Source organism: Desmodus rotundus, chromosome 3 (genome assembly GCF_022682495.2).
Source record: "Desmodus rotundus isolate HL8 chromosome 3, HLdesRot8A.1, whole genome shotgun sequence".
NCBI lineage: Eukaryota > Metazoa > Chordata > Mammalia > Chiroptera > Phyllostomidae > Desmodus > Desmodus rotundus.
This window is the reverse complement of record NC_071389.1, coordinates 154,137,067-154,160,764: the sequence shown is the minus strand read 5'-3', so window position 1 is coordinate 154,160,764 and position 23,698 is coordinate 154,137,067. Positions and strand designations below refer to the sequence as shown.

At 54.1% G+C, this 23,698-nt stretch overlaps 2 protein-coding genes across 22 annotated transcripts in view; one reads left to right on the top strand and one right to left on the bottom strand.

Moving 5' to 3' along the window:
* Positions 1-1,090: 1,090 nt before the first annotated feature.
* Positions 1,091-21,317, top strand: PRPF40B (pre-mRNA processing factor 40 homolog B). 17 transcript variants are annotated; one of them, XM_053921518.1, is made up of 26 exons: positions 1,091-1,251; positions 7,574-7,654; positions 8,423-8,566; positions 8,873-8,938; positions 9,611-9,638; positions 9,862-9,887; positions 10,019-10,129; positions 10,418-10,538; positions 10,619-10,643; positions 10,878-11,090; positions 11,281-11,410; positions 11,494-11,558; positions 12,015-12,179; positions 12,274-12,382; positions 12,729-12,879; positions 13,476-13,609; positions 14,260-14,374; positions 14,522-14,613; positions 18,588-18,704; positions 18,926-19,063; positions 19,269-19,364; positions 19,633-19,719; positions 19,932-20,109; positions 20,341-20,402; positions 20,512-20,655; positions 20,756-21,317. In XM_053921518.1, exons 1-26 carry the CDS (start codon positions 1,249-1,251, stop codon positions 20,846-20,848), a joined length of 2,694 nt encoding a protein of 897 aa, XP_053777493.1. In that variant the 5' UTR covers positions 1,091-1,248; the 3' UTR covers positions 20,849-21,317. The 17 variants fall into 17 exon arrangements, with proteins under 17 accessions (XP_053777493.1, XP_053777494.1, XP_053777495.1 ...); XM_053921519.1 differs by lacking the exon at positions 7,574-7,654; XM_053921520.1 differs by lacking the exon at positions 10,019-10,129.
* A 75-nt stretch (positions 21,318-21,392) lies between these two features.
* The window catches only part of FMNL3 (formin like 3), a 52,305-nt gene continuing 49,999 nt past the window's right edge, over positions 21,393-23,698 (bottom strand). For 3 of the 5 annotated variants that reach the window (XM_045184141.2, XM_045184142.2, XM_045184143.2), the window contains 3 exons: positions 23,374-23,497; positions 23,130-23,246; positions 21,393-22,496 (listed from right to left, as the gene is read on the bottom strand). In XM_045184141.2, coding sequence (XP_045040076.2) covers positions 23,155-23,246; positions 23,374-23,497 — 216 coding nt within the window. In that variant the 3' untranslated portion in view covers positions 21,393-22,496; positions 23,130-23,154. The remainder of the gene's footprint in view (positions 22,497-23,129; positions 23,247-23,373; positions 23,498-23,698) is intronic. The other 2 variants (XM_024575645.3, XM_024575646.3) reach the window with 1 other exon arrangement.

Sequence of the window (23,698 nt, the reverse complement as noted above, 5' to 3'; positions counted from 1 at the left end):
ATGAGGTTAAAACCGCTGGACTAGATTCCTCATGAAAAACCACAATGAATTTGTCTCTACAGTGGCCCCCAAGAATGAAGTTTTCTTCCCTCCCATCTGTCGCCTTTAATTTAGGACGCCTACTTCGCGTTGGTTGTTTTCCTACCTCTCCTGTTAGACTCTGAGCTCTTTCCAAGCAGAGACCCAGCTCAGAGTTCTTTGTATCTCCAGCACCTAGCACAGTGCCAAACGGGGAGTGCAGGCTCAGCTAAGTATTGATGGATACAAGAAAAAGGAAGCCACTTTACCCAGGCTTTGGAGGGAAGGTGTTTGAGCCCTTTCGGCACCAGTGTGCCTGAGCCCTGTCAGTTATACTAGCCCTGACATCTTCAGCATATTCATTAAATAGCTTTGGGTTATATTTCCCTTATCAGCACAACGTTGTATTTATTTCACATATTTAATTCCTATAAAAGATTGGGTCCCTGCTCCAAATCTCAAAAGAACTTGAGGGTCACGTGAGAAGCACGTGTAAGCCCCAAGACCGCAGGGATTTCGGGGGTGGGAGGGAGGGTGGGTCAGGGGAAATCTGCTTTATTTCCAACTGCTGTATGCCCAGTGCCAGGAACAGTTCCTGGCACATAACAGGTATTCAATAAATAGTTAAGTGAAATTAATTAAGAAGTACTAAAAATAACTTCGCACCGAATAAAAACACGCTTTGAGAAGTGCAAAGATACCCTATACTCGGAATAAATACTTCGGTTCAGCCCCTGGTCCTGGGAGCGAGCGCGCAGGGTCCAGTCGCTCTGAGCGAGCGCCAAGCGGAGCGGACGCGCTGGCCGAGGGGCGAAGGCCGGGAAGTGGCTGGCCAAGGTCTGGAGGTGGCTGGTGGGAAGGGCGGGAAGACGGAAGAATTGCCGGCGTGCGCAGAGTCGGCTTGGGATCCAAAGCTCCAGCCGTTAGGAGCAGCCTGGAGTCCGCACTCCCGTGCTCAGTCAGCTAGGAGGAGGTGCGCCCCGCCCCTGGTGGGCGGGCCCTGGACCCGGCGCGGGGGCGGGGCCTGGCTCTCCGCGCCGGGGGGCGGGGCCGATCTGGGGCGCCCCGGGCCGGTGTAGGGCCCGGCTAGTCCACGGGAGCGACCGGAGCCCCGGCCACCAAGGGGTGCGACCCCCCACTGGCCCCGCCTTCCCGGCTGTGGCCTGGCCAATCAGAGAGGCTTTTACTGGCGGGTGGGCCCAGCCGGCTCAGCTGCTCCGAGGCTCTGGCATGGTAACGTCCTCGCGCGGGGGTGGTGGGGCCCGGGGCGGTCCCATTGCGCCCCACGCGGCCCGGGCTGGGGCCGGGGAGGTCGCCGGGGTGCACAGGACCCCGGGAGAGGGCGAGGGGCCAGAGGGGCTAGGGCGAGGAGCCCGGGAAAGGGGATGGGTTCGGGGATTTGGGAAGAAGGGGTGGGGGAGGCCATGATGGAGGATGGCGGGAGGGGGGTGTTGAAGGGAATGAGTTGCGTGACTGTGTGAGGAGGAGAAAGGGGAAAAGTGAAGGATGGGCTTGTGGAGAAAGATCGAGAAAGAAGAGAGAGAGCAGGAGATGTGGCAACCGCCGGACAGGGGGGAGAGCTGGGGGCCACAGTTTCTCCTGGGATATTTGGTTTGCGCCATGCCCCTCCCCCAGACTTGGTGCTTGTTCCCTTTGGAAGCCGTGTATACCCCTTTAAGACCTCTTGGAAACCTCCTCTTTCATTTCCTCATCTTGTTTCCCGAAGTGAGGAGGGGGCACTGTCTCCTGAGGAAAGAAGGCTTCCAGCCCCCACCCAGTGCTGGATAGTCCAAGAAATAGGAGAGCAGAGGACCCTTGATCCCAACCGTGGCTCTGCCATCAACAAACTATAAAAATACCGTGTGACCTTGGGCAAGTCATCACCTTTCTTTGGGCCTCCGATTTCCCATCGATGAAAAAAATAGAGAAATGCCTAAGAATGATAGCCTAGATCTCTTCCAGCTCCAAAATGGAGTGGTTCTTAAGAGATTTCTGGATAATGGGTTCTAGGATGTGGGGAAGCAAAAGAAAGGATGAAGATGGAAGTAGGCCTTCAGCTGGGGCTGCAGAAAATCCCTAGGGATGTAGGGGTAGGGATGGTAGGCACAAAGCCAGCAAGGCTGGGGCTGGCCTCTGGAATCCTGGTGGAAGTAGAGGAGGAAGAGGTTGAGACCTAACCCAATAAAGATGAAGACCAGAAGTAGCATTCTTAAGAGGGAGAATGATTAAGATGGCAGGATTGGAGAGAAGCAGTGAAGATATTTTCTAGTAAAACAGTATCTTTGCAAGCAGGAGGAATAATGAGGCTGGTTCAGGAGAGGGGGGACTAGGATGTAGGATGGTCTTGGAAACTGGGCGGGAAGACTGAAGAGGGGCAGCATGCACGTAGAGCACAGGATAATCAGTGGCTCCCAGCCTCCATGATACTTTTCTTTTTGGTGATGACTACCTCTTTCTGAGAGAGGTGCCTTTCAGGCTTCATTTACCAACACAGATCTCTTCAGGGAGTGAGTCAGACCAGGTCAGCCTTGGGATCACCTAGCTGTCTGAGGATTTGAGGATTGGGAAAGAAAACTGAATTTGAGTGTAAGAGATACCTGTGACACCATTGCCCTTGCTGGGGGGAAAGCTTCGTGAAGTAGTCGAAAGCTCAGGCTCTGGGGTCAAACTGCTTAGATTCCAGACCTGCCTCTGCCACTTAAACTCTTTGAACCTCAGTTTCTTTATCTGTAAATGGGGATAATGACCTCTAAAATGGTTGGGAGGGTTCAGTGTTTGTCATGGTATCTGGTTCAAAATACGCACTCAATAAATATTACCTGTTAGCTATTATTCCCTCTTTCCATTCTGCTTTCTTGTTCCTTTTGTTCCTTTCCATTCTTGTTCCTTTTTCCTTTTGTTCTTTCTTCTGAGTCTTTAGTTCAGAGATGACCCTTAGAAGTGGAGGCTGAGAAGAATTGATTGCATGCACCTTGGGGGGTGTTTCTGCTGGTCCAGGTGAACACATGATAATCAGACGATCAGTTGTCACTTCATCATCTCTCCCCAGCCCACAAATGTGTTTTTGTTACAAGAAAGACACTGGATCTGCTTCTCTTTCAGTCCCCTTTCCTATATCCCTTTCCCGCATGAGTGAGTTCTTCAGATTCTCACCTGGACATGTAATGATGTAGAAAGTTGTATGGGCACTTCAGCAACTGAGATGGGGGAAGGGGTGTTTCAGGAAAGGACGACAGTACACATCACACAGGGGAGGCTTGGGAAAGGGAGGGCTTTGGAAGTTCCATAGAAACTTATGTTCATTCCATTGCCCTGTCCTCTGTCCAAAAACAGGCCAGTGTCTGGATCCTTGCCAGGGGTCTCCATTCCAAGTTAAAGATGGTCATATACACTTAGTTTTCATTATTGAGGTTTTCCCAAGCCAGTATTTGATCCAGTTTCCTTTCCGCATCCACACAGATCTCTGCCAACCTGCCTGTCCGTCTTATCACAGCCTTTACCCAGAGAATTTAGGCAGAAGTACTGGGCACATGCACGCACACAACACCTCCCTTTTTTAGGATATTCTGGTATGCACACATGTAATAAGGTCAAGGATGAGTCCGCGTTTTCTCATGTCACTTTGTGTGTGGGGCCCTGACTAGACACTCGGGAGAGGCTTAGAAAGAGAAAACTCTTTTCTCTGAATGTAGAGAATGTACTTGGGCTTGCCACCCAAGTAGGGGGGCAGGCAGTCCCACGTGAAACGCCAGACAAACTCCACAGAGTAGCACGTCACTTGGTGCAAAGTAGCACAGGTAGGTGTGTCTGTGTGAAAGGTGAATATTGGATCATCTCGAACAAAGTGAGAAATGAGGTGGACTAAAAGAAACATGCCATCAAATCAGAAGAAGCCAAGAAGAGTTGGGGCGTGGGCCTTGGTGAAAGACTGAGTGTTAGATAGAGAGTCTGTGGGGGGGCCACAGGGAGCCAGCGCTGATGATCAAGCAAGAAAATGTTGGGTCCGTGTTGATTTAACCAGTACATGGATTGCAGGGGATATGCTGAAGTAAGAAAACTGACCTGCTTCCTGTGGCAAGGACTGTGCTTTTTTAAAAACTAATTTTATTTCTAAAGATTTTATTTATTTTTACTGAGAGGGGGTGGCATGGAGAAAGGGTGAGGTACATTGATGTGAGAGAAACATTGATGGGCTGCCTGTTGCACATGCTCCCAAAAGCGAGGCATGTGCCCTGACTGGGAATCAAACTGGTGACCTTTTACTTTGCAGAGCAATGCCCAGCCAACTTGAGCCACACTGGTCAGGGCTGTGCTTTTTTTCTTCCTTTATTTTTGGTTTTAAATTATTGATTCTAGAGAGGGAAGAAAGGAGAGGCAGACAGACATCAGTTTGTTGTTCCACTTAATCATGCATTCACTGGTTGATTCCTGTATGTGCCCCAACCTGGCATCGGGCCCACAGCCCTGGCACATTGGGATGACATTCCAACCCACCTACCTGGCCAGGGCCTTTTTTTTTTTTTATTTATCGAGGTGACATTGGTTAATAGGGTCATATAGGAAGGACTGTGCTTTTAAGGGAGTAGGGCTGGGAGGCAGATTGGGTCCAGTCCTGGCTGTGTCCCTAAGCAGCGGTAGGACCTTGGACTCATTCCCCTTTAGTTTTCTTATCTGAAAAGAGGGGGCTACCTTGGGTGATTGCCAGAATCCCCTCTCCATCTCCGACATCCTGTGTTCCCTGAACAACTACCAGGCCTTACCAATGGCTTTGCGTTGTGGGACTTGACAAGACTGTTTAGGAATTAAGTCAACAACTGTTTGTTAGCACCTGCAGTGTGTTCCAGGTGGTGAGGCAAGCTCAGTGGGGATAGGGTATCAGGGTGAGCAAAGACAAAGTCTCACCCCTTGCAGTTTTCAGCCTAGTGGAGGCGGCAGATGTTTCATTGATTCTAGATCACAATGTAATATTTCTGAAGTCAATATGCATCTTAAGATCCATGGAGTAACATGATTTAATTGGAAGCATTTGTTTTCCTTAGTGCCACGTAATAGTAAATCAGAATTGTACAAATAACTGTACAATTCCAATGGAGAATTGCTGAAAGGAAGGGTCCATGGATGACTGGTCCGCTGGGTTGGCAGGAAGGGTTTTCTGAAGAAATGATGGCTGGTAGATGCGAAGGATATGTAGGCGAGATGTGTGGGGCCGGTGGGAAGATTACCCCACGCAGAGGTGGGTGCCGGAGGTGGAGACCTGAGAGGTGAGTGTGGTTGGAGCACGGACCCAGGGGCTCAGCGTGGACGAGGCTGCTGAGGCAAGTGAGGAACAGATCTCCCGCAGCCTCCCAGGCTCTGGGCAGAGGTATTGGTCTTTGCCCTAAGGAGCAAACTCTTCAGTGTCTTCAGGGAAGCCCCTGAAGAGTTTTAAGCAGGAAAGTAACACGGTCTGAGATGCATTTTGATGAGCTTGTTAGGGCTGCAGATTGGAGTGGATGTGGGGAGCCCAGATGAAAGGAGTGGTAGGTGTGGAGGAGGAAATGGAGAAGAGTAGATGGATTCAAGAACTCTTCAGGAGGTAAAGCTAGCAGGACTTGGAGATGTGTGAAGGAAGGGGGAGGTGTAAAGAGTGACTGACGTTTCTGTGGTGGACAGCTGGTGGCAGCAGTCTCTTGACATGGGCAATGGCTGGAGCCTGGGAGGACCCAAAGATGGTTACATAGCATCTGGGCAGGTAGAGAGGACCCAAAGGCAGCATGAGGTGGGAAAGAGTGGCACAAAGAATTGGATTTCTTTCCATATTGATTAGCATCTGGCTTCCCAGGCTAAGGAACAGTTCCGGGGCAGGAGCAGGGCTGATGCAGGGCTGGAGGAGTTGCACACCGAGGAAAGGGGATTCATGTTGGGGTAGTTTGGCTTGTCCTCTCCTCTCCTTAGGGCAGATGGGTGGGAAGAGACATTGCTAATGGTAGAGATTAGAAAGTATTTTTTAAAAACCGAGACTTCTCAACATAGGGATCATCGGGGAAGCAGGAAAATTGGGCCCCAGTGAGGCGGCTCCTGGATCAGCTTCCTCTGGTCTCTTCCCTGCCATCCCCCTCCATTCAAGCAAAGGGGAGGAAGGGTAGGGCCTTTGAGCTGCATCTCCACACCTCAGTTTACTTAAAACAATTTTTTTGAATGGGTAACAGTCATGTGGGTGCATATTCAAAAGTTCCCAAAGGGCATATGGTGGCAGATCTTTACCCTGGTCCCCATTCCAGCAGTGTTTGTGTGCCGTCTTCCGCATCCACTTTTTATACAAGTGGTGAAGTTCGCAGCACTTTGCTCTCCCCCCATCTGTTAACATACCTTACAGGTTGTTTCGTATCGAGACAGTGAGTGTCTTCGTTCTTTTTTCTGACCGCATGGTATTCCCTTTATGTCTGTATGTAATTTCATAGTTTGTATCGGTGGATATTTAGGCTGATTCCAATCTTCCATTTTTACAAATAATGCTGAAATGGAAGCTTTGCAGAGACTTCATTTTGGCCATATGGAGCTTTATTTATAGAACGATTATTTAGAATTAGAAGGTTCTACATAGTTTTTGTTCTCTCAGTTATCATCCATCCATTCAATATTTATTGAGTGCCCATTATGTGCCAGATCCTGCGGAGGTGCCAGGAACCCAGCTTCAACAAGTCAGATACGGTCCCTGCCCCCGTGGCATGTTTACCCTCTGCTAAGGGGAACCACAAAAGGGATCAGATAGAGAATGAACTGGAAGGCTCCACTTTAAATGGAGTCAAGAGGGCTTCTTAGAGCAAATGATATTGAGTCTGAGAACTAAAGGGTGGGATGCAGCCAGTCACTCAGTACAGGACGGGGAGACCCAGGCTGTTCAAAGCCTCCCCATGGGGGGAGGAGATCAGGATCTGTAGGGAAGGAGGAGTAGAGCTAAAGAGATGAGGGACGTGATGGGGAGTGGAAGATGTCAGAGAGTCAGTGACTAAAGATGAGGCCAGAAAGCGGACGGGGCTGGTAGTGGAGAGGGGAGAGTTAGGGAGGCTGGTACTTGTGAAGGACTAGTTATTTGTGTTTATGGGGCTTTGGTATTGAATCTCTGTACCTGGGTGAATTCAGATGGGGGAACAGGAAAAGAGGCCACTTCCTCCCTGGATCCTTTGTGAATGAGAGGCCACAGTTTAATGGGTTTGAGGGAGGCACAGCCTTGCCCACAGGCAGGAGAGTGGATGAAACGCCTTGGGCAGAGCCATTCTGTCTGTAGTACAGCCTCCTCCATCTTTTCCATGGCTTTGGCAAATTGGAAACTTCTATTGATAAAATAAAGATGATGTTGACGGGGCTCAGCTAGCTAGCTCTGGGCTGGTAGAAGAGAGAGCAGACCTACCGAGAGCTCAGGGCTGGAGTTGGGCAGGGAATGGGTCTTGGATACCCCTTCTCTGAACTTTGTGCTCCTTTTTTATCCTTACCCTCTGCTTCCCTTTTGCTCCCTTTTGCAAAAGCCCATCTCTTTGCCCATCCTGGGTCCTATGACTTTTCTCTCCCTCAACAGTCGGTTCCCGATTCTGGTCCCCGGCCCCCAGCAGCGCCTGCCCCCTTCCCACCGGGGCCCCCCATGATGCCACCACCCTTCGTAAGTTTTATGTCTTCCTCTGGGCTTGGCTTTTCCAGCCTGCACCCCTGATTCCCCGGTTCCTAGCACTGCTGCACGGTTTTTGTGTGAAAAACCCCTTCTGCTGCCCTTGGAAGAGGGATGGTTTTGCTGGGGTATTGGGGTGGGAGAGACTGCTGTTCAGCTCTCCATTCATAAAGTTGATGGTTTCCTCTTTGTCTTTTTGTCTTTGGGACACACTGGGGCTGGGTAGGGGTAGAAGTGGAAGGGAAACGACCCCGGGAGTGTGAGGACAGGGTGGGCTCTCTTTCTCTTTCACTGCTCCTTGTCTGCATTCTTTAAATATGCCACAGAAGTCAGGCTGGACCTAGCAACTGGTGGTCACTGAGTTGGAGAAAAGGGGTGGAAAGCAGGGGACTAGGGATTTGGGTGCCTGAACACCTGCCTTGTGGCCCTGCATCTGAGAGGCCTCTTTGGGGGGAGAGTTGCTGAAGAGGTGGAGCCTTCCAGACGAGGTCTGGTGGTGGTTATACTTTTCTTTTCCTTCTCCCTTCCCTATCTCTCAAGAAGTTGTGTGCTTGCCTATTAGACCCAGAGGACCCTCCAATTCTCAGTCTTTCTCAGTGGTGAGGAGGGAGGCAGTTTCACACTTCATGCTTCTCAAACTGAAGCCTTGGAATTGCCCCAGAGCCCGGGTGGAACGTTTGAGCAGGAGACAAGTGGGTGTTCCCTGCCCCGTCCAAGGCAGTGTCTCCTCTGCTCATTAGCCCTTCTTTTCCTCATTTCCAGATGCCCCCTCCAGGAATCCCCCCACCCTTTCCGCCGATGGGGCTACCCCCCATGAGTCAGAGGCCACCAGCCATCCCCCCCATGCCACCAGGCATCATGCCCCCAATGCTACCACCAATGGGGTCACCACCACCAATCACACAGGTAATCCTCTCCCCTGCTCCAAAGCCTCTGAAAACCTATCAGTTTATCTGGGGCTAGAGATGGGAGTGGAGATCTGGGCTTCAGAAACTGGGGATGGGAGGGAAGGGGCTTCACGACAGGCCCACGTGGATTTGTCTGCTGTATGACGGGAAAACTCTCAGGCTGGGCTGGAAGCCCAGAGTCCCTCAGGGGATTGCCTGAGGAGGTGCCCCTGGGAGGGTTGTGGCCCCAACAGAAACCCGAAGGACCCTGCCCAGCCTCTGCCTGCCCCACCTCAGTAGCTGGTTTCTGTCTTTGTATCCATAGATACCAGGAATGGTGCCTCCCATGATGCCAGGAATGCTGATGCCAGCGGTGCCTGTCACCGCAGCGGTAAGCGCTGGGGCCAGCAGGAAGCAGCTCTGCACCACAGCACTGTGGGTCTCATTTGGAGTTCAGGGATATGACCTCCATTCTTTCCCTCTTCTCATCGGACCCATCCTGGTCCCTGCCAGCACCCCCCACACTTGAGTCCTCCTATCCAGCCAAGCACTCAGCCCTCTTGTGTCTCATTCATGCCCCAGAGCGTGTACATTCTCTCTCGTCTCTCTCTGCTGTGCGCATCTCTTTTAAGCAACACACTCATGCCAGACACTGCTTGACCTCACAGAGCTAGCACTGTGGACACTTAAATACAGTCCCCTGTTCACATTGTTTTCGTCTCTGGAGGAAATAACAGCACCTGGGGATCTTGCTTTGCCTTTGTGTGATGTCGCTCAGTGTAGTAGAGTCTGGGTAGCATGTAGAATTTGGCATCCACTGTGGAAGGGATGGGCCTCAGCAAAATACTCTCACTTAAGGAAAATGAAGAAGGAATTGCTGCGTGATTCCCCCAGGGATCCTAGAACCATGGCCCCTGCGGGTGGGGGAAGCGTGTTAGGTAGCAGAGACCCCTGAAAGCAGGACACATGGATCTTACTGGCCTGCTTCTCCATCCCCCATGGCCTGGGTCCTGGGGGCCACTGGGCTTGGCCCCAACCCTTCCCCCTCCTCTTTCTTCGGCAGACGGCTCCAGGTGTGGACACCGCCAGCTGTGAGTCTTCTGGGGGCCTGTTCCCCCCAGGCTCGGAGGTTGGGGGGTACAGGGGAGAGGGGACTAGAGTCCACCCTGGATCATGCCTGTTGGGATGCCAGTGTTCTTGGGATATTGATGGGGCCAGGGGATATATATTGGGGGTGGAGTAAGGGAGGCATAGGGGGGATAAGAGGGGAGTTGGAGCGAAGACTTAGTGTCTTTCCTTTGGCTTATTTTCTAGCTGCTGTGGCTGGGACAGGCCCTCCGGTGAGTTCTAGCTCAGGGATCTCTGGGTAGAAAGGCTGCAAGTGAGGGACTAATGGTTCAATCTTTGGGGTAAGGAGAAGCAGCTTTGGGAAAAGGGCCTTGACCACCGTTCTGTGCACCCCCTCCCCCAGAGGGCCCTATGGAGTGAGCATGTGGCCCCTGACGGGCGCATCTACTACTACAATGCTGACGACAAGCAGTCCGTGTGGGAGAAGCCCAGCGTGCTCAAGTCCAAGGCAGAGGTCCTGAGTGGGGCTTTCTGGCCCTTCCGTTCAGCTACCCTGACCCTTCCAAGTGCTTGGTCTCCCCTGAGTCTGTAACCACACACATATGGTTCCTCTCATCCCAAGACCCCTGACCACCCCAACCTCCCTAGGACCTCAGGAAGTCCACCTTCCCCCATGTTGAGCCAGGCCAGGTGGTAGCTAAAAACTCCTGTGTCCCCTACTCACTGGGTCCCCTTAGCTCCTTCAGCTGTGGCTGGAGGGCGTACCCAGCCCACTAACATCTTCTGACCCATCTTCTTACAGCTGCTGCTGTCCCAGTGTCCCTGGAAAGAGTACAAGTCGGACACAGGCAAACCTTACTACTATAACAACCAGAGTAAGGAGTCTCGTTGGACCCGGCCAAAGGACCTGGATGACCTGGAGGGTGAGGACGGGTGGGCCAGGCAGGGGCTCCGAGGGGTGGCCTTTGCTGCCCTGTGACCATGTTGTCTTTTCCCATTGCAGCTCTAGTCAAACAAGAGGCCATAGGGTGAGTGCCTTGCCCCCTTTGCCCACCTATCCATCCGTACTTGGGGCCACCTGAGGGGTGGGAGTGGACTTGCCGCATGATCCCTGCTCTATGGAAGAGAGAGCCAGCTCTCAGTCTCCTTGTGGAGTGGTCTGCTGTGGCCCCAGTCCTTCCCAGGATAGAGGGTCCAGCCAGCCCCTGACTGCCTCTACCCCTGCTTCACTCCTGGACACTGTCCTTCCGGCCCACCTGTAGGAAGCCGCAGCCGCAGCCACGGACACAGCAGACGCTACAGCCGCAGCCCCCTCAGCTGCAGCCTGACCCCCCACCTGCGCCTCCTTGCCCCACCCCAGTGCCTGTGGGCCTCCTAGAACCTGAGCCAGGTGGGAGTGAAGATTGCGATATGTCAGATGCCGCCCAGACCTTGGAGCAGGGGTTCTCGCAGCAGCCAGAGGAGGGCCCTGGCAGGTGAGGGCTGCCCCCACAGCATTCTGGATGCTGGCCTCTTGGGAAGGGTGTGGAGATCTGTTCATGACCTCTGAAGGCAGAAAAGGGCTGCCCTGGGCAGCAAGAAGGGAGTGGTTTGCTGGCAGTCAGCCAGGGCATTGAAACCTATGGGAACTGGGGGTGCTATGCTGAAGTCTCCTTTTCCCCCCAGTTCTGCTGGACTGCATCAGCCACCGCAACAGGAGGAAGAGGAATCAAAGCCAGAACCAGAGAAGTCTGGCCTCAGTTGGAGCAACCGGGAGAAGGCAAAACAGGCCTTTAAGGAGCTGCTAAGGGACAAGGTGTGGAGGATGGGGCTCCCAGGATAGATCTGGAGGGGTTTAGAGGTGGCCAGGCCCTGTGACACCCACCCACTTCATTCCAGGCTGTCCCCTCCAATGCGTCATGGGAACAAGCCATGAAGATGGTGGTCACTGACCCACGTTACAGGTAAGCCTGGGCAGAGGGAGCCAGGGGCTCCCTGAGAAACCCCAGCTCAATGCTTAGACCCAAGGGGCCAGAGTCAGGAGAATGGTAAATGGTGAAGGTTCAAGAAGAAGAGAAGCTATGAAGGGCCTCCAGGAGGAGGGAAAGGTATCTGACATGAGACATTCAGTAAATGCTTATTGAGTTGAATTAATTAGGGAAAAGGGGTAGGGTAGGGCAGGTCCCTGGCTGGATTTGAGCATCCCCAAAATAAGGGCCGAGTACTATCGGTGTCCTGGAACCCATCTCTTCCCTCACCACTTCTCAACCCTCCCCGTGTCCCAGAGACCATTCGTGCCTCCTGGAGCCCCTGCGGGCTGCTGTACCCGTGCAGGGACCCCTCCCTCAGTTCTGTGGTGACCTGTCCCCAGGGTGCCATGAACCACAGGGTTCAGACCGACTCCTCTGTTCCCACCCCAGTGCCTTGCCCAAACTGAGTGAGAAGAAGCAGGCATTCAATGCGTACAAGGCGCAGCGGGAGAAGGAAGAGAAAGAAGAGGCCCGGCTAAAGGCCAAGGAGGCCAAGCAGACCTTGCAGCACTTCCTGGAGCAGCATGAGCACATGACCTCCACCACCCGCTACCGGTCAGGGCCTGGGCTGGCGCGGGGTGGGGCACCCTGAGAACGCCTGCACCCGGGGTCTGTTCTCCCACCTACCCACAGCCCGTGTGCTCCACAGGCGGGCAGAACAGACCTTTGGGGAGCTGGAGGTCTGGGCTGTGGTCCCCGAGAGGGATCGAAAAGAGATTTATGATGATGTCCTCTTCTTCCTGGCCAAGAAGGAGAAGGTAATAGTCAATTGGGCTGGATTTGTCAGCCCCGGTGTCATCTTAGCCTCTTCGTGTCTGTGCTCCTTTTGGACCCTGGCCATTCATTTGTCTGATGCCCCATAGTCCTAGCTCCTTACTGTGGAGCTGCTGCAGCACGTACACAACCTGTCATTACTGCTCTGGGCCGACAGCCCCGGGCGTGGGACAGCGGGAAGCACTCTCGGGCTGGTCTGTAAACTGTGCCCCTCCGTCTTACTGGGGACATGAAAGCCTTGTGTCCAAGGGTTCCCTAGCTATGTTCCTTTCCCCAAATCCTCCTCTTCTGTGGTCTGCCCTGCCTCACACTGATCCTGTGGCTCCCCAGGAACAGGCCAAGCAGCTCCGGCGCCGCAATATCCAGGCCTTGAAGAGCATCCTGGATGGGATGAGTAGTGTCAACTTCCAAACCACATGGTCCCAGGCCCAGCAGTACCTCATGGATAACCCCAGCTTTGCTCAGGACCATCAGCTTCAGAGTAAGCCTGGGTCTCACTTGCACCTGCCCTTCCCCTTTCCTCACTGACCTGGCTCCCATAGCCTGTCTCACTCACAAACATCTCCCCCGCACCTTCTCTGGAGATCCCAGAATGCTCAGGGCACCCTCTCCCTCCGGGGTCCTGGAGATTGTGTGTCCTCGGAGGAAGAGCTTGGGTTAGGAATTCGAAGATCTAGAGATGATGACTTCCGTAGCTGACGTGAACTGTCTTCAGCTGTCATGGCACTGTGGACGTTAACTGATCACATGTTACAATAAGCTGTTGGTCTGATTCCCAGTTTCATAAACTGAAACCTTAGATCCCAAGAAAACTGATATCATAAACACTATGACTTTGGTACCTAAAGTTACAAGAGCTGAATTCTTGCTGATTTTTTTTCTCATACAATTAGTGATCCCTCCTCAAGAATAACCATTCCAGTACCCTCTCTCACAGAGGCCTCTGTTCACCTTGCTCCACCATCTCGGCTGTCCCCAACACCTACAGGGACAGCATCCTCGAAGCAGTGGGGCTGCTGGGGACTGAGAGGGTGTCCTGCTGGTGCAGTGCCTGCTGAGCCTCCTCTCTGTGGTTAGACATGGACAAGGAAGATGCGCTGATCTGCTTTGAGGAGCACATACGAGCTTTGGAGAGGGAGGAGGAGGAGGAGCGGGAACGGGCCCGGCTTCGGGAGCGGCGCCAGCAGCGCAAGAACCGGGAGGCCTTCCAGGTATCTTTGCCACCCCGTAGACCTGAGCTCAACCTATTAGCCTCCTCACCTGTGCCCTGCCTCCTCACTCAGGCCCACTGTTTTGTCTGCGCCCGGCCCTGTGCCACCTCCACAGGGCCTTTTTATGCCTGCAAGCCTCCCTGCTGTGTCCCCTCAACTTGGCCTTGCCCCTCCAGGGAGGTGAGGTGTATGCACCACCTGGAGACCTGGAGACCATCAGCAGAGAGCCCCCTAAAGGCACAGCTTGGCAGTTAGGCTGTTTGTTTACCTTTGTGGGGAGCCAGACAGGCAGAGCTTATCCCCCAGCTGGGAGGTGGCAAGGGTGGCGGTAGTAGTGGAGGCTACTTAGCCATAACACACAGGAGAGTTGAGGCCAAGTCGTGGGAAGATTGTGCCACAGGCAAGTTTGTTTCTTTGCCTCCCAGCCTGGCTCACTCTCACGTTTTAGTCTGTGTCTCTCTGTATTTACATTCTCTCCTTTTGCACTGCTCTCTGCCCTCCCATCTGTATCTCTTCCTCTCTGCTTCCCTGGCGTGTCCTACTTCTCCTGCCATTGGCTTGCTTCCCCCCAGTCTTTGGCTCTGCGTCTCTCCATGCCTCACTCTCCCTCCGTGTCTCACTCTCTGTGTAACTGGCCTTTCCCTGCTCAGAGCTTCCTGGATGAGCTGCACGAGACAGGGCAGCTGCACTCCATGTCCACCTGGATGGAACTGTACCCAGCGGTCAGCACTGATGTCCGCTTTGCCAACATGCTGGGCCAGCCGGGTAAGGCAGCCAGGCTCCCCTTCTCTGGCCTGGCTTCCTGCCCTGCCGGCCTCTCTGCACCCCTACTCTTGGGTCCTGTCCTTGACCCTACCGCTAAGCCTCGGGAAGCTGCCGCCTGCCAGGCCCCCCTCCCTCCCTCCCCTGCAGGCTCCACCCCTCTGGACCTGTTCAAGTTCTATGTGGAGGAGTTGAAGGCACGATTCCATGATGAGAAGAAAATCATTAAGGACATCCTTAAGGTGAGGGAGGCCCGGGGTTGTGGACGGACGCAGGCTAGGTGCAGCGACACATTTCCTGGGCAGGACTCCCTGATATGCCCTGTTTTGGGGAAGCATTGCAGCTCAGCTCAGCAGGTATCTGCTGTGACCCTTTACTATGCTGGTGGACACAGAAATGAATGAGATACCGTTTCTGCCCATAAGGCACTCATGGCCTAATAGGAGGATAGACGTGACAGCTGTGACACAGAGGGGCAAGTGTTATTACAGAGAAGAGAATCGGAGAGTAGGTGGAGGAGGGTGGAGATCCTGGGCATGGGGAACTGCAGGAGCAAAGGCAAGGGTGGGGAGGGACAGGGCACGGTGGGTTTGAGGGGCAAGAAGCATAGGTAATCATAAAGCCGTGTTCCTTCTGGTCTCCACAGAGTTGGAGAAAAGTTTGGAATTTTTGCTAACATTTTAAGATCAAGAGATTATACATCTGAAGCTTCTCTTGGAAATTTAGATAATCTAGTGGTACTGGGCTGGGTTTGCAAGGCATTCACTGGGCTCCAGCTGAGACGCCACTGCCTTTTAGAAGGGACATGTCATCCTTGCCTGCCCCTCGGTGTTGCGGCAGTGCGTTCAGCTGGCACTCACCGTCACACATACGCATTGCCTTTCTCACACTGGAGAGAGAGTTCTCAGTACCCATGTCTACCAAAGGTGGAGGAGGGAGCGATGGACCGCCCATTTCTGATGAAGAAAGCGTGTTTCTTTGTGCGAGTGAAAGACACACCCTAATGCATTTGGGCAAGCAGTAGGCATACTTGTTAGGAGCACGACTGTGGAGGCAGACTGCCTGGGGTACAAGTCCAGGTAAACCACTCACTAGTTGTGTGGCCGTGGACAGATTATTTACCCTTTCTGAGCCTCAATTTCCTCCTCCGAAACGTGGGAGTTTTCCCCCAAAGTATACCCAATTAGCAAGGGGAGTAACTTGGCACCAGAGGTGAGAAGAATTTGAGAATAAAGCTAGAAATGCCCCACTAAACACACTTCATGTGTTTTGCCTTATAAATTCATGCAGGTATTACATTTTAATACCATATTAATTCTCTGTGTAATATAAACTTAATATTTTAAAATTACTGACCTTAAGTAAGACATAACAGATTGTCCTGTGGCTTCCTGTATTTCTCTGGAACCACATGTCCCAGTTTGGAAGTCGATCGCTGTGTGAGAATTCCTTGAATGCTAAAATGAGTTTGGATTTTTATCTTGCAAGTAATGGGGGGCTGGGGACGATCTGATCAGAGTGCGCCCTGGAGAAGCTGCGGTGCGAGTGGGGACAGTGCCTCTGGGCCTGGGGCTGTCCCCTTACGGGTAGGGCAATACCCAAAGCCTGAGAAGACTGAAAGTGTGGTGCCGAGTAATTCAAATACATTTCGGACTTGAGTCATCCTCTCCTGACTCCCCCAAGACCGCTGCCCCACTGCGGGGGTCCTGTGGTAAAACATGAGCGTGGATTCCCAAGGCTGGGTCAGGGGTGGGTGGGGAGACCAGTCAGGCGGCTGCTACAGTGGGTGATCAGGGTGGGAGGTGAGTGCAGTGGGGCGCCAGGGTCGGCCGATGAGGACGGTGCTGTAGTGGTCCAGCTGTCTCTGATACTCCTGGGTTCCCTCCCAGGTGCCTTGCTTGCAGCCAGTGGAGGTGGCGGGGCGTGTTATGCTCTATTTCACGTACAGCAGCTTCTCTTTTATACGTCAAAGTTTTGTATAAGGGTGTGTGTGTATGTGTGTGTGTGTGTGTAATTGGAGGAAAGGAAGGCGTGAGGTGCAAGGGGATGGTGACCCCATTGAGAAGGATTAAGTAGGAAGATCAGGGCTGGAGAAAATGGGAATCCCATTTGGGAAATTATTCTCAAAAACAACCTGGGGCAGGGAGGAATAAAGTAAGTACCATATATTAAATGGAATAGTCATAAGCAGTAGAAATATCTAGTCCCAGGAGAGCTAAATTTTATTGGATGCTTAACTCTTAGCCACAGAGTGGCTGGTATTACTGACAGCCCTTTAGGAGGCCTATCCTCACTGACTCCTGCTTTTCCACATCTCTGGAGAAAGAAGCTTCTTTAGGCAGTTCCTTTCCTGTTCCCCCTTTGGTCTCCTGTCTTCAGAAGGCCATCAAGCCAGGAGTCCCCATGGCTGTCTGCCAGTCAGGCAGGTTGTGATGGTGCCTCTCATCCCATAGGGTAATGCTGAGAGCCCCAAACTGGAACAGCTGGAACATAGAAGATCCGGGCCTGGGAGATATGTGGGCAGGGGATGGGCAGGAGCTCACGAGAAAGGAATTTTCTTAGGACCTGCTGAATTTGAAATGTCTGTGAGATAGCCAGTCTAGTACGGGTCTGGAAATGAAAGAGGCAGAGAATCGGATTGCTAGGGACAGTACAGATTGAAAAAACTCAGTGCTCTTCTCAGGGGAGTATGTGTGTGCAAGAGAGGCAGTAGAAGAGGTCAGAGAGACAGGAGGCGACCTTGGAGAGGGAGCATCGAGGAAGTGAACCACAGAGGTCTGAGGACCAGATGAACAAGGACCAGGAAGAAGCCCTATTAGGACACGAACCCGCATTGGGAGAGCAGTGTCTGTGAAGAGGCTAGAGCGGGCGCAGCACAGGCTTTAGAGTCAGACAACTCTGGCTGTTTATTGATTGAGGGCTCTGCATGTTATATAGCGGTTCTGAGCCTCAGTTTCCTCATCTGTAAAATGGGGATAGTTTATGTGCAAGGTTGCAAGATTTTAACATTTGTAATATCTTGCTTACGTAGGTTCAGTAAATGCTTATTCGTTTTCCTCTGTGCTGCATTTAAAGATTTTTGAAACAAAGGAAAAAGGAGCAGGTCATTAAGCCTGAGGAAGATGAGAGCAGGGTAGGAAGTCCCAGTTAAGTGAAGTGTGTGCTCGAACGGAAGGAGCCAGTGAAGAGGTGAGAGTGACTCAGTTCCCTAAGAGAGGGATGGACACGTCTGAGAAGGGCTGGAGCACGCGGGCTGAGGAAGTCCTCTTGGAAGAAGCAAGAGTATGTCTGCCGTTGGTGGGAAGGCTGGAGCAAGTTAGAACTGTGTGGAAGGAGAGGGAGGGAGGTTGGGCCTGTGCCCCAGCTGACTGGAGAACCAGACTTCAAACTCCGGGGGCTCCACTTTCCACCATGCTGTCATGTCCTAAGCCTCAGTTTTGTTGGGGTGCTGTGAGGCTTAGATGAGAATCGCAGCGCTTGGCCCGTGGTGCTTTGAAGATGTGAGGGGTTTCTCACATTGTCTGGGAGTTGCGCGCCTGGTGGCTCCATTTCTTCCCAGGACCTAGCGACCTGTGTGGGTGCAGGGCCTGCCAGTGTGCCCTTGGTGTCTGGGAGACCTGGGGTAGAGTTCTTGCTCAGCCATGTGCTTATTATTAGCTATGAGGTTGGGCAAGGGCTCTAGTTACTCTAAACCTTGGTTTCCCTTCTGCACAAAATTAGAGACTAGGATTTATACTTAAATTTAGAGAGGTGAGGATTAAATGTATGTGAAGCACTCAGTTTGGTAGCTGGTACTTGGTAGGCCCTCAGTAAATATAGCCGGAGTGGGACCGGCAGAGACTGACTAAGAACACAGGGGAGTTACTGAGCATGAGCAGCAGGAGGGCCCAGGAGCAGCCCAAGCTTTAAGCTAAAAGAACCAGAAACCATGAGAAACTCAGGCATCAGTCCGTAGCCATGGCACACACATCCACACACACCCCGCCTCCCGCCCCTTTCCCCATGTGATGCAGCCCTCCAGTCCCCTGCAACAGCCTCAGCAAGGGTAGGCACAGGGGCTTCATCAGTAGGTGACAAGGACTTGGACAGTTTGGTTTCGGAATGCATCCTAGCCCTGTGGATCTCTTGGGGTGGGGGACTTCTTGAGCACCCTATAGTTGGACCCCTCTGCCCGCCCTGGCGGTGCCCCCTGCTTCATGCACTGCTGTGCCCACAGGACCGGGGCTTCTGTGTGGAGGTGAACACAGCCTTTGAGGACTTCGCCCACGTCATAAGCTTTGACAAGAGGGCTGCTGCGCTGGACGCAGGCAACATCAAGCTGACCTTCAATAGTGTGAGGGGTTGGGCGGGGCGGGGCTGTAGCCAGGGCTCCTGCTCAAACTCATCCCTGTGTCTTGTTTCATTCCTTCTCGCTCGCTGCCCCAGTATAACTGTACCCCAGTTCAGGGGGTGATGGCAGGAGCCCAGACCCCACTTCCCAATTCCTAAGGTATGCCTGCGTGGGGCCTGGGCGCCCACCCTCCTGGGTGACCTATGTGTGCTTTCTGCCCTCAGCTACTGGAGAAAGCAGAAGCGCGTGAGAGAGAGCGGGAGAAGGAGGAGGCACGAAGGCTGCGGCGCAGGGAAGCTGCCTTTCGAAGCATGCTGAGGCAGGCCGTGCCTGCTCTGGAGCTGGGCACTGCCTGGGAAGAGGTCAGGACTGCAGCCTGGCGCCACATGCCACCCCTCAGTCCTGAGGGCAGCGGTGCTTCTCCACCACTGGGGGCCCACCCCAGTCATAACACAGCCAGGGCCAGCTCTGGCTCCCTTCCTTCCTTCGCCCCAGCCCTGCCCTGTGCTCACGGCGGCGCCCATGCCGGGCCGGGGTGGTCTGATCAGCAGTGCTCTCCCGTTCAAGGTCCGGGAGCGCTTTGTGTGCGACTCAGCCTTTGAGCAGATCACCCTGGAGTCGGAGCGGATCCGGCTCTTCCGAGAGTTCCTGCAGGTACTGGAGGTGAGGCAGAGCTTCTGATCCTCTGCATGTCCCAGGTGCTGGACACCTGAGGCCAGCTCCACAGAGACATTGCTGCCATGTACCCTGCCCCCCTCCACTCCATTCTCCTTTCCCTGGATAGCTAAGAAGGGGGAGGTCTTAGGTGCCCTTGGTTAGGCCTAAGGCTCAAACCTCAGAAAAGGAGGCCAAATCAGATTTTAGGTTGCAGGGTCCCCCTGAGGCTAACCCAGGTACCTGCCTGCCTCACTGCTCCCTCTGCCCCTACCAGACTGAATGCCAGCACCTCCACACCAAAGGCAGAAAGCACACCAGGAAGGGCAAGAAGCACCATCGCAAGCGTTCCCACTCGCCCTCAGTGAGTTGGCGGGAGAGGTGTGTGGGTGAGGCTGGACTGTCTTGGGGAAGTAAGAACTTTTCTTTCTTTTCCTCTATGTCATCTCCCCTGGAGGGAGATTGGAGGATTCCTTTTGCCCTGGATCCTTTTCTTTGCCCCCCAATTCCTAGACTTGAGGGATTTGGGGAGCCAGGGAGTGTCCTGCACTGACATGTATCTGCTGGTTCCCCCAGGGCTCCGAGTCAGACGAGGAGGAGCTGCCCCCACCATCCCTTCGGCCCCCCAAGCGGAGGCGGCAGAACCCCTCTGAATCTGGCTCTGAGCCTTCTTCCTCACTGGATTCAGTTGAGAGTGGGGGTGCTGTCCTTGGAGGACGGGGCTCCCCATCCTCCCGCCTTCTCCTTGGATCAGGTAAGCAGTTGGGAGCTGGAAAAGTTGCCCCAGAGGCGGCCCTGGGAGGGCTGCACCTGTCGGAGAGGAGGAACTTCCGTTCCTGCCCAGGCAGGAAGCTCGAGTGACCAAGACGGCCTTGGGCAGGTCCCCCTGTCTGTGAAGAATGAGCAGACAGATGGACTATGGCAGAGGAAAGGATGACCCCTCCCTTCTCCCATGGAACTTAGTGGGGGGGGTTTCTATTTCCAGATCATGGCCTTCGGAAAGCCAAGAAACCAAAAAAGAAAACTAAAAAGAGAAGACACAAGTCGGTGCGTAGAGAAGGAACTTCTGCCCAAGGCCCTGCTATTTTGTGAGATCTCTTCCGCCTCCGGGCTGTTCTTCACAGGAACTGAGGAGGCGGGCTCTGGGCTCTTACAGAACAGTCCTGAGAGTGTGACAGACCCTGAGGAGAAAGCTGGCAAGGAGAGTGATGAGAAAGAACCAGAACAGGACAAGGACAGGGAGCTCCGGCTGGCAGAGCTCCCTAATCGCTCCCCAGGTTTTGGAATCAAGAAGGAGAAGGTGAGAGGCAGGTGCCTGGCCCCAGCCCAGGCAGTGCTCTGTCCAGGCCTCCATGGCCCTCAGGGGAGGCTGTGGGTGAGCTGTGCCTTTGCTCCCCCAGACGGGCTGGGACACGTCAGAAAGTGAGCTGAGTGAGGGTGAGCTGGAAAGGCGGCGGCGGACACTCCTGCAGCAGCTGGATGACCACCAGTGACCCAACAAGCTGCTCGGCCTTGGGTCTGTGTGAGGCTGTGGCTACTAGGTCACCCTCACTGTCTGCCCCAGACGCCTTCCTTAGTCTGATCTGTGTCCATTTTTCCTCAAGTAACCACCCCCAACACGCCATTGCCGGCACCTTCTGAGGTTGCTTGTTGTGATCAAGGGCCCCCCCATTTCCCGGACAACTAGTGCAGTCCTTGCTCTCAGCCCCACGTGAGATTGGTGGTGTACACCACGTGGGGTGGGTGGTGCCAGTAGATAGAATGTGAGAAGGGGCCTCCAGGGGAGTGACAGGTTGGTGGACACAGCCTGGGTGGCAGAGGGCAGCATCCTTACCCTCTAGCATCAGTGCCTGTTCCTGCCTGCCCAGGTCCTGGGGCTCCACTACTCCTTCCCTCCAGCCTTGGGACCCAGTTTATGTGTGTTTTGTTTGGTTTTGTTTTATAAATAATATTTATAATATGGCCAGTGGTTCTTTTGTCTTCAGTGGTGGGCTGGGTACTCGGCAGGTGCACCCATGGCCAGCAGAGGGTGCTTGTGTCTCATGGCAGGCCTGCTTCCCTTTGTGTGGTCAGAGCCCACCTAGCCCAGTTCTCCCCAGGTTTCTGTGCTCACCTCCCCCAAGCAGATGGCAGCTCTGCTCAGCCTCTTTCCTAGCTGTGTGGCTCAGGTCAAGCTAAACGGCCATCCTGGCCCACCACACTCAGAAAGAGAAGACAGAGGCTGGCCTGGTGCTTCAAGCCTTTGTTGAGAGAAAGAAGGGCTAGGGTTTATATACAAGAGAGAGGGGAGGTGGTCCATGTACAAAAAGGAGTGGGTCCCTGTATTCCCTTCCAGGGGCTAATAAACCAGCAGGGGACTGAGAATATAGCCAGTTAAGACTACTGTGCCGCCTGCCCCCTTGAAAAACCTAGCGGAAGAAAGGAGGTGAAGTTGTTGGCACACCCTCTCTCTAGCTGTCTTTGGGCTGGGGCAGAACAAGCCCCTCTGCCCCCCTCAGCAAGAACAGCCTGGAATGGAAAGGGCCCAGGGCAGCAAATCCGGCATCTCTCTCCACCCTAATCACGGGCTCAGCTAAGTGGGCCCCCGGCTCAGGAGGGCCTTACTCCTGGGAAGAGATGATCTGAGATTAGCAGGGTCCCAAGGCTCCCCAAACCTGGACACATGTAGGCCACAGCTGACCATGGGGCTGTGAGAGAGAAGGGATGGCTGCTTCCTCCTCTCGTCCCTCCAGCTTTAACAGCAGAGGCCTAAGTGCTCCTATGGAGGCTAAAGCTGGAAATGGTTTTTTCCAGCCCTGAGCTGGCCCTTGGTGACCCTTCTGGAAATGAAGTTGAAGACCATGGGGGCAAAGTGCAGTACTGGAGGCACCTGGGCCAACCGAGGCCCCAAGAGACCTAGTGCCCACAGTAGCAGCGGGCAAGATGCAGCTTTGAGAGCTGGGGTGGGAACTGGGTCGGGAGCAGCGGGGCCCTTGGCCGATTCCAGGGCTCCGGGTCCACTGGTTGGACTTGTAGAACTCAGAGTTGAAGTGCTTCTGCCTCCTACAGAGTCTCAGTGGGGGCCTGGAGCCCGAGGGGGGACACTGGGTGGGGCCACACTCCTGGCTTGGTGGCGAACGACAATGGGCTGCTGCTGGAGGCCTGTGGGGGAGACAGAGGTCCGTGAACGGGCCGGGTGGCCGGGCCAGGCTCACTCTGTAGGAGCAGCTTGCAGACAGGGCCAGGGAAGAGCCAGCCACGAGTGAGATGAGGGAGGAGATGAGGGAGGAGCTTAAAGACACTGGAGGGGAAGGTAGGGGAGATGGCTGGGCTTGGCATTTTCAGAGGGCCAGCTGAGGGTGACTGGAGGCCACTGGGCAGTGGCAGAAACAGGGTAGGCTCAGTAAGAGCCAGAAGCTGGGAAGAGACCCCCAGCAGACGAGATGTTGGGAAACAGGTCGGGGGACATCTGAAGCCCCTGGGCAGAAGCTACTGCCAATGCTCTTATGAGGAAGGGTCCCAAGAGGGGAAAAAGCACAAAGGGTACCCAGGCCCAGTAACAGAGCCTCAGGCTCAGCCATCAGAGGCAGTGGCCTGGTCCCTACCCCTTGGTCTTAGTAGAAGCTAGGACAGCATTAGTGGGAGACATACCACTTCCCTGAGGGCACATGCAGGGCATAAGCCACGCTTCTCAGAGCATGGGGCATGCAGGGAGGGAAGTGCGTGTCCCCATCACCACAAGGCAGCCAGAGGATGGTGCCAAGTCATGCAGAAGGCAGCTGTGGTGCCCAGTACCTGACAAGGGCCCCGGTCTTGGGGGTTAACAGTTTGACTCATCATGGTGGGCTGCATCGCAGAAGAAGCGTGAGCCCCGCTTGGCAGTACGGGCCGTGAAAGGGACACTCTTCAGCACTGTGGCCCAGGAGAGAGACACTGGTCAGACTCCACGGGGGTGGGGTGGGCTGAGAACCCAAAGGGTATGACTAGGTTTGGGGGGCGGGGCCCAACACCCAGGCCCCAGGGAGGAAGAGAGCCCCACCTGTGATGATGTCCTCTATGGTACCATCTTTCCCCTCATACACAGGCCGGTGCTCCTTGGCCTGGCGCCGCCTCAATTCTGCGATTAGCTCCTGCTGTTGCCACTTGTTCCTCTGGGATGGGGTCTACAGCCGAGCGTTTTAAGGGAAGGGACTCGTCACTAACCTGCCCCGGGACGGTTCCCACCCCAAGATGCAGTCCAAGACCGCCCTTGACTGCACTGCAGCCTGCCCCCATCCTGCCCAGGAACCCCACCCCCACCTCCAAAGGTCCCGTCTCCATCCCTTTGGCCTCAGGCCCTCTGGGTGGTCTGTGGGCTCCTTTTC

Coding starts and splice junctions, on each gene's coding strand:
- PRPF40B (XM_045184144.3), top strand. CDS start 7,439: ATGGGTCTTGGATACCCCTTCTCTGAACTTTGTGCTCCTTTTTTATCC. Junction 11,411..11,493: donor AGGAGCTGCTAAGGGACAAG/GTGTGGAGGATG, acceptor ACTTCATTCCAG/GCTGTCCCCTCCAATGCGTC. Junction 12,180..12,273: donor ACCTCCACCACCCGCTACCG/GTCAGGGCCTGG, acceptor TGTGCTCCACAG/GCGGGCAGAACAGACCTTTG.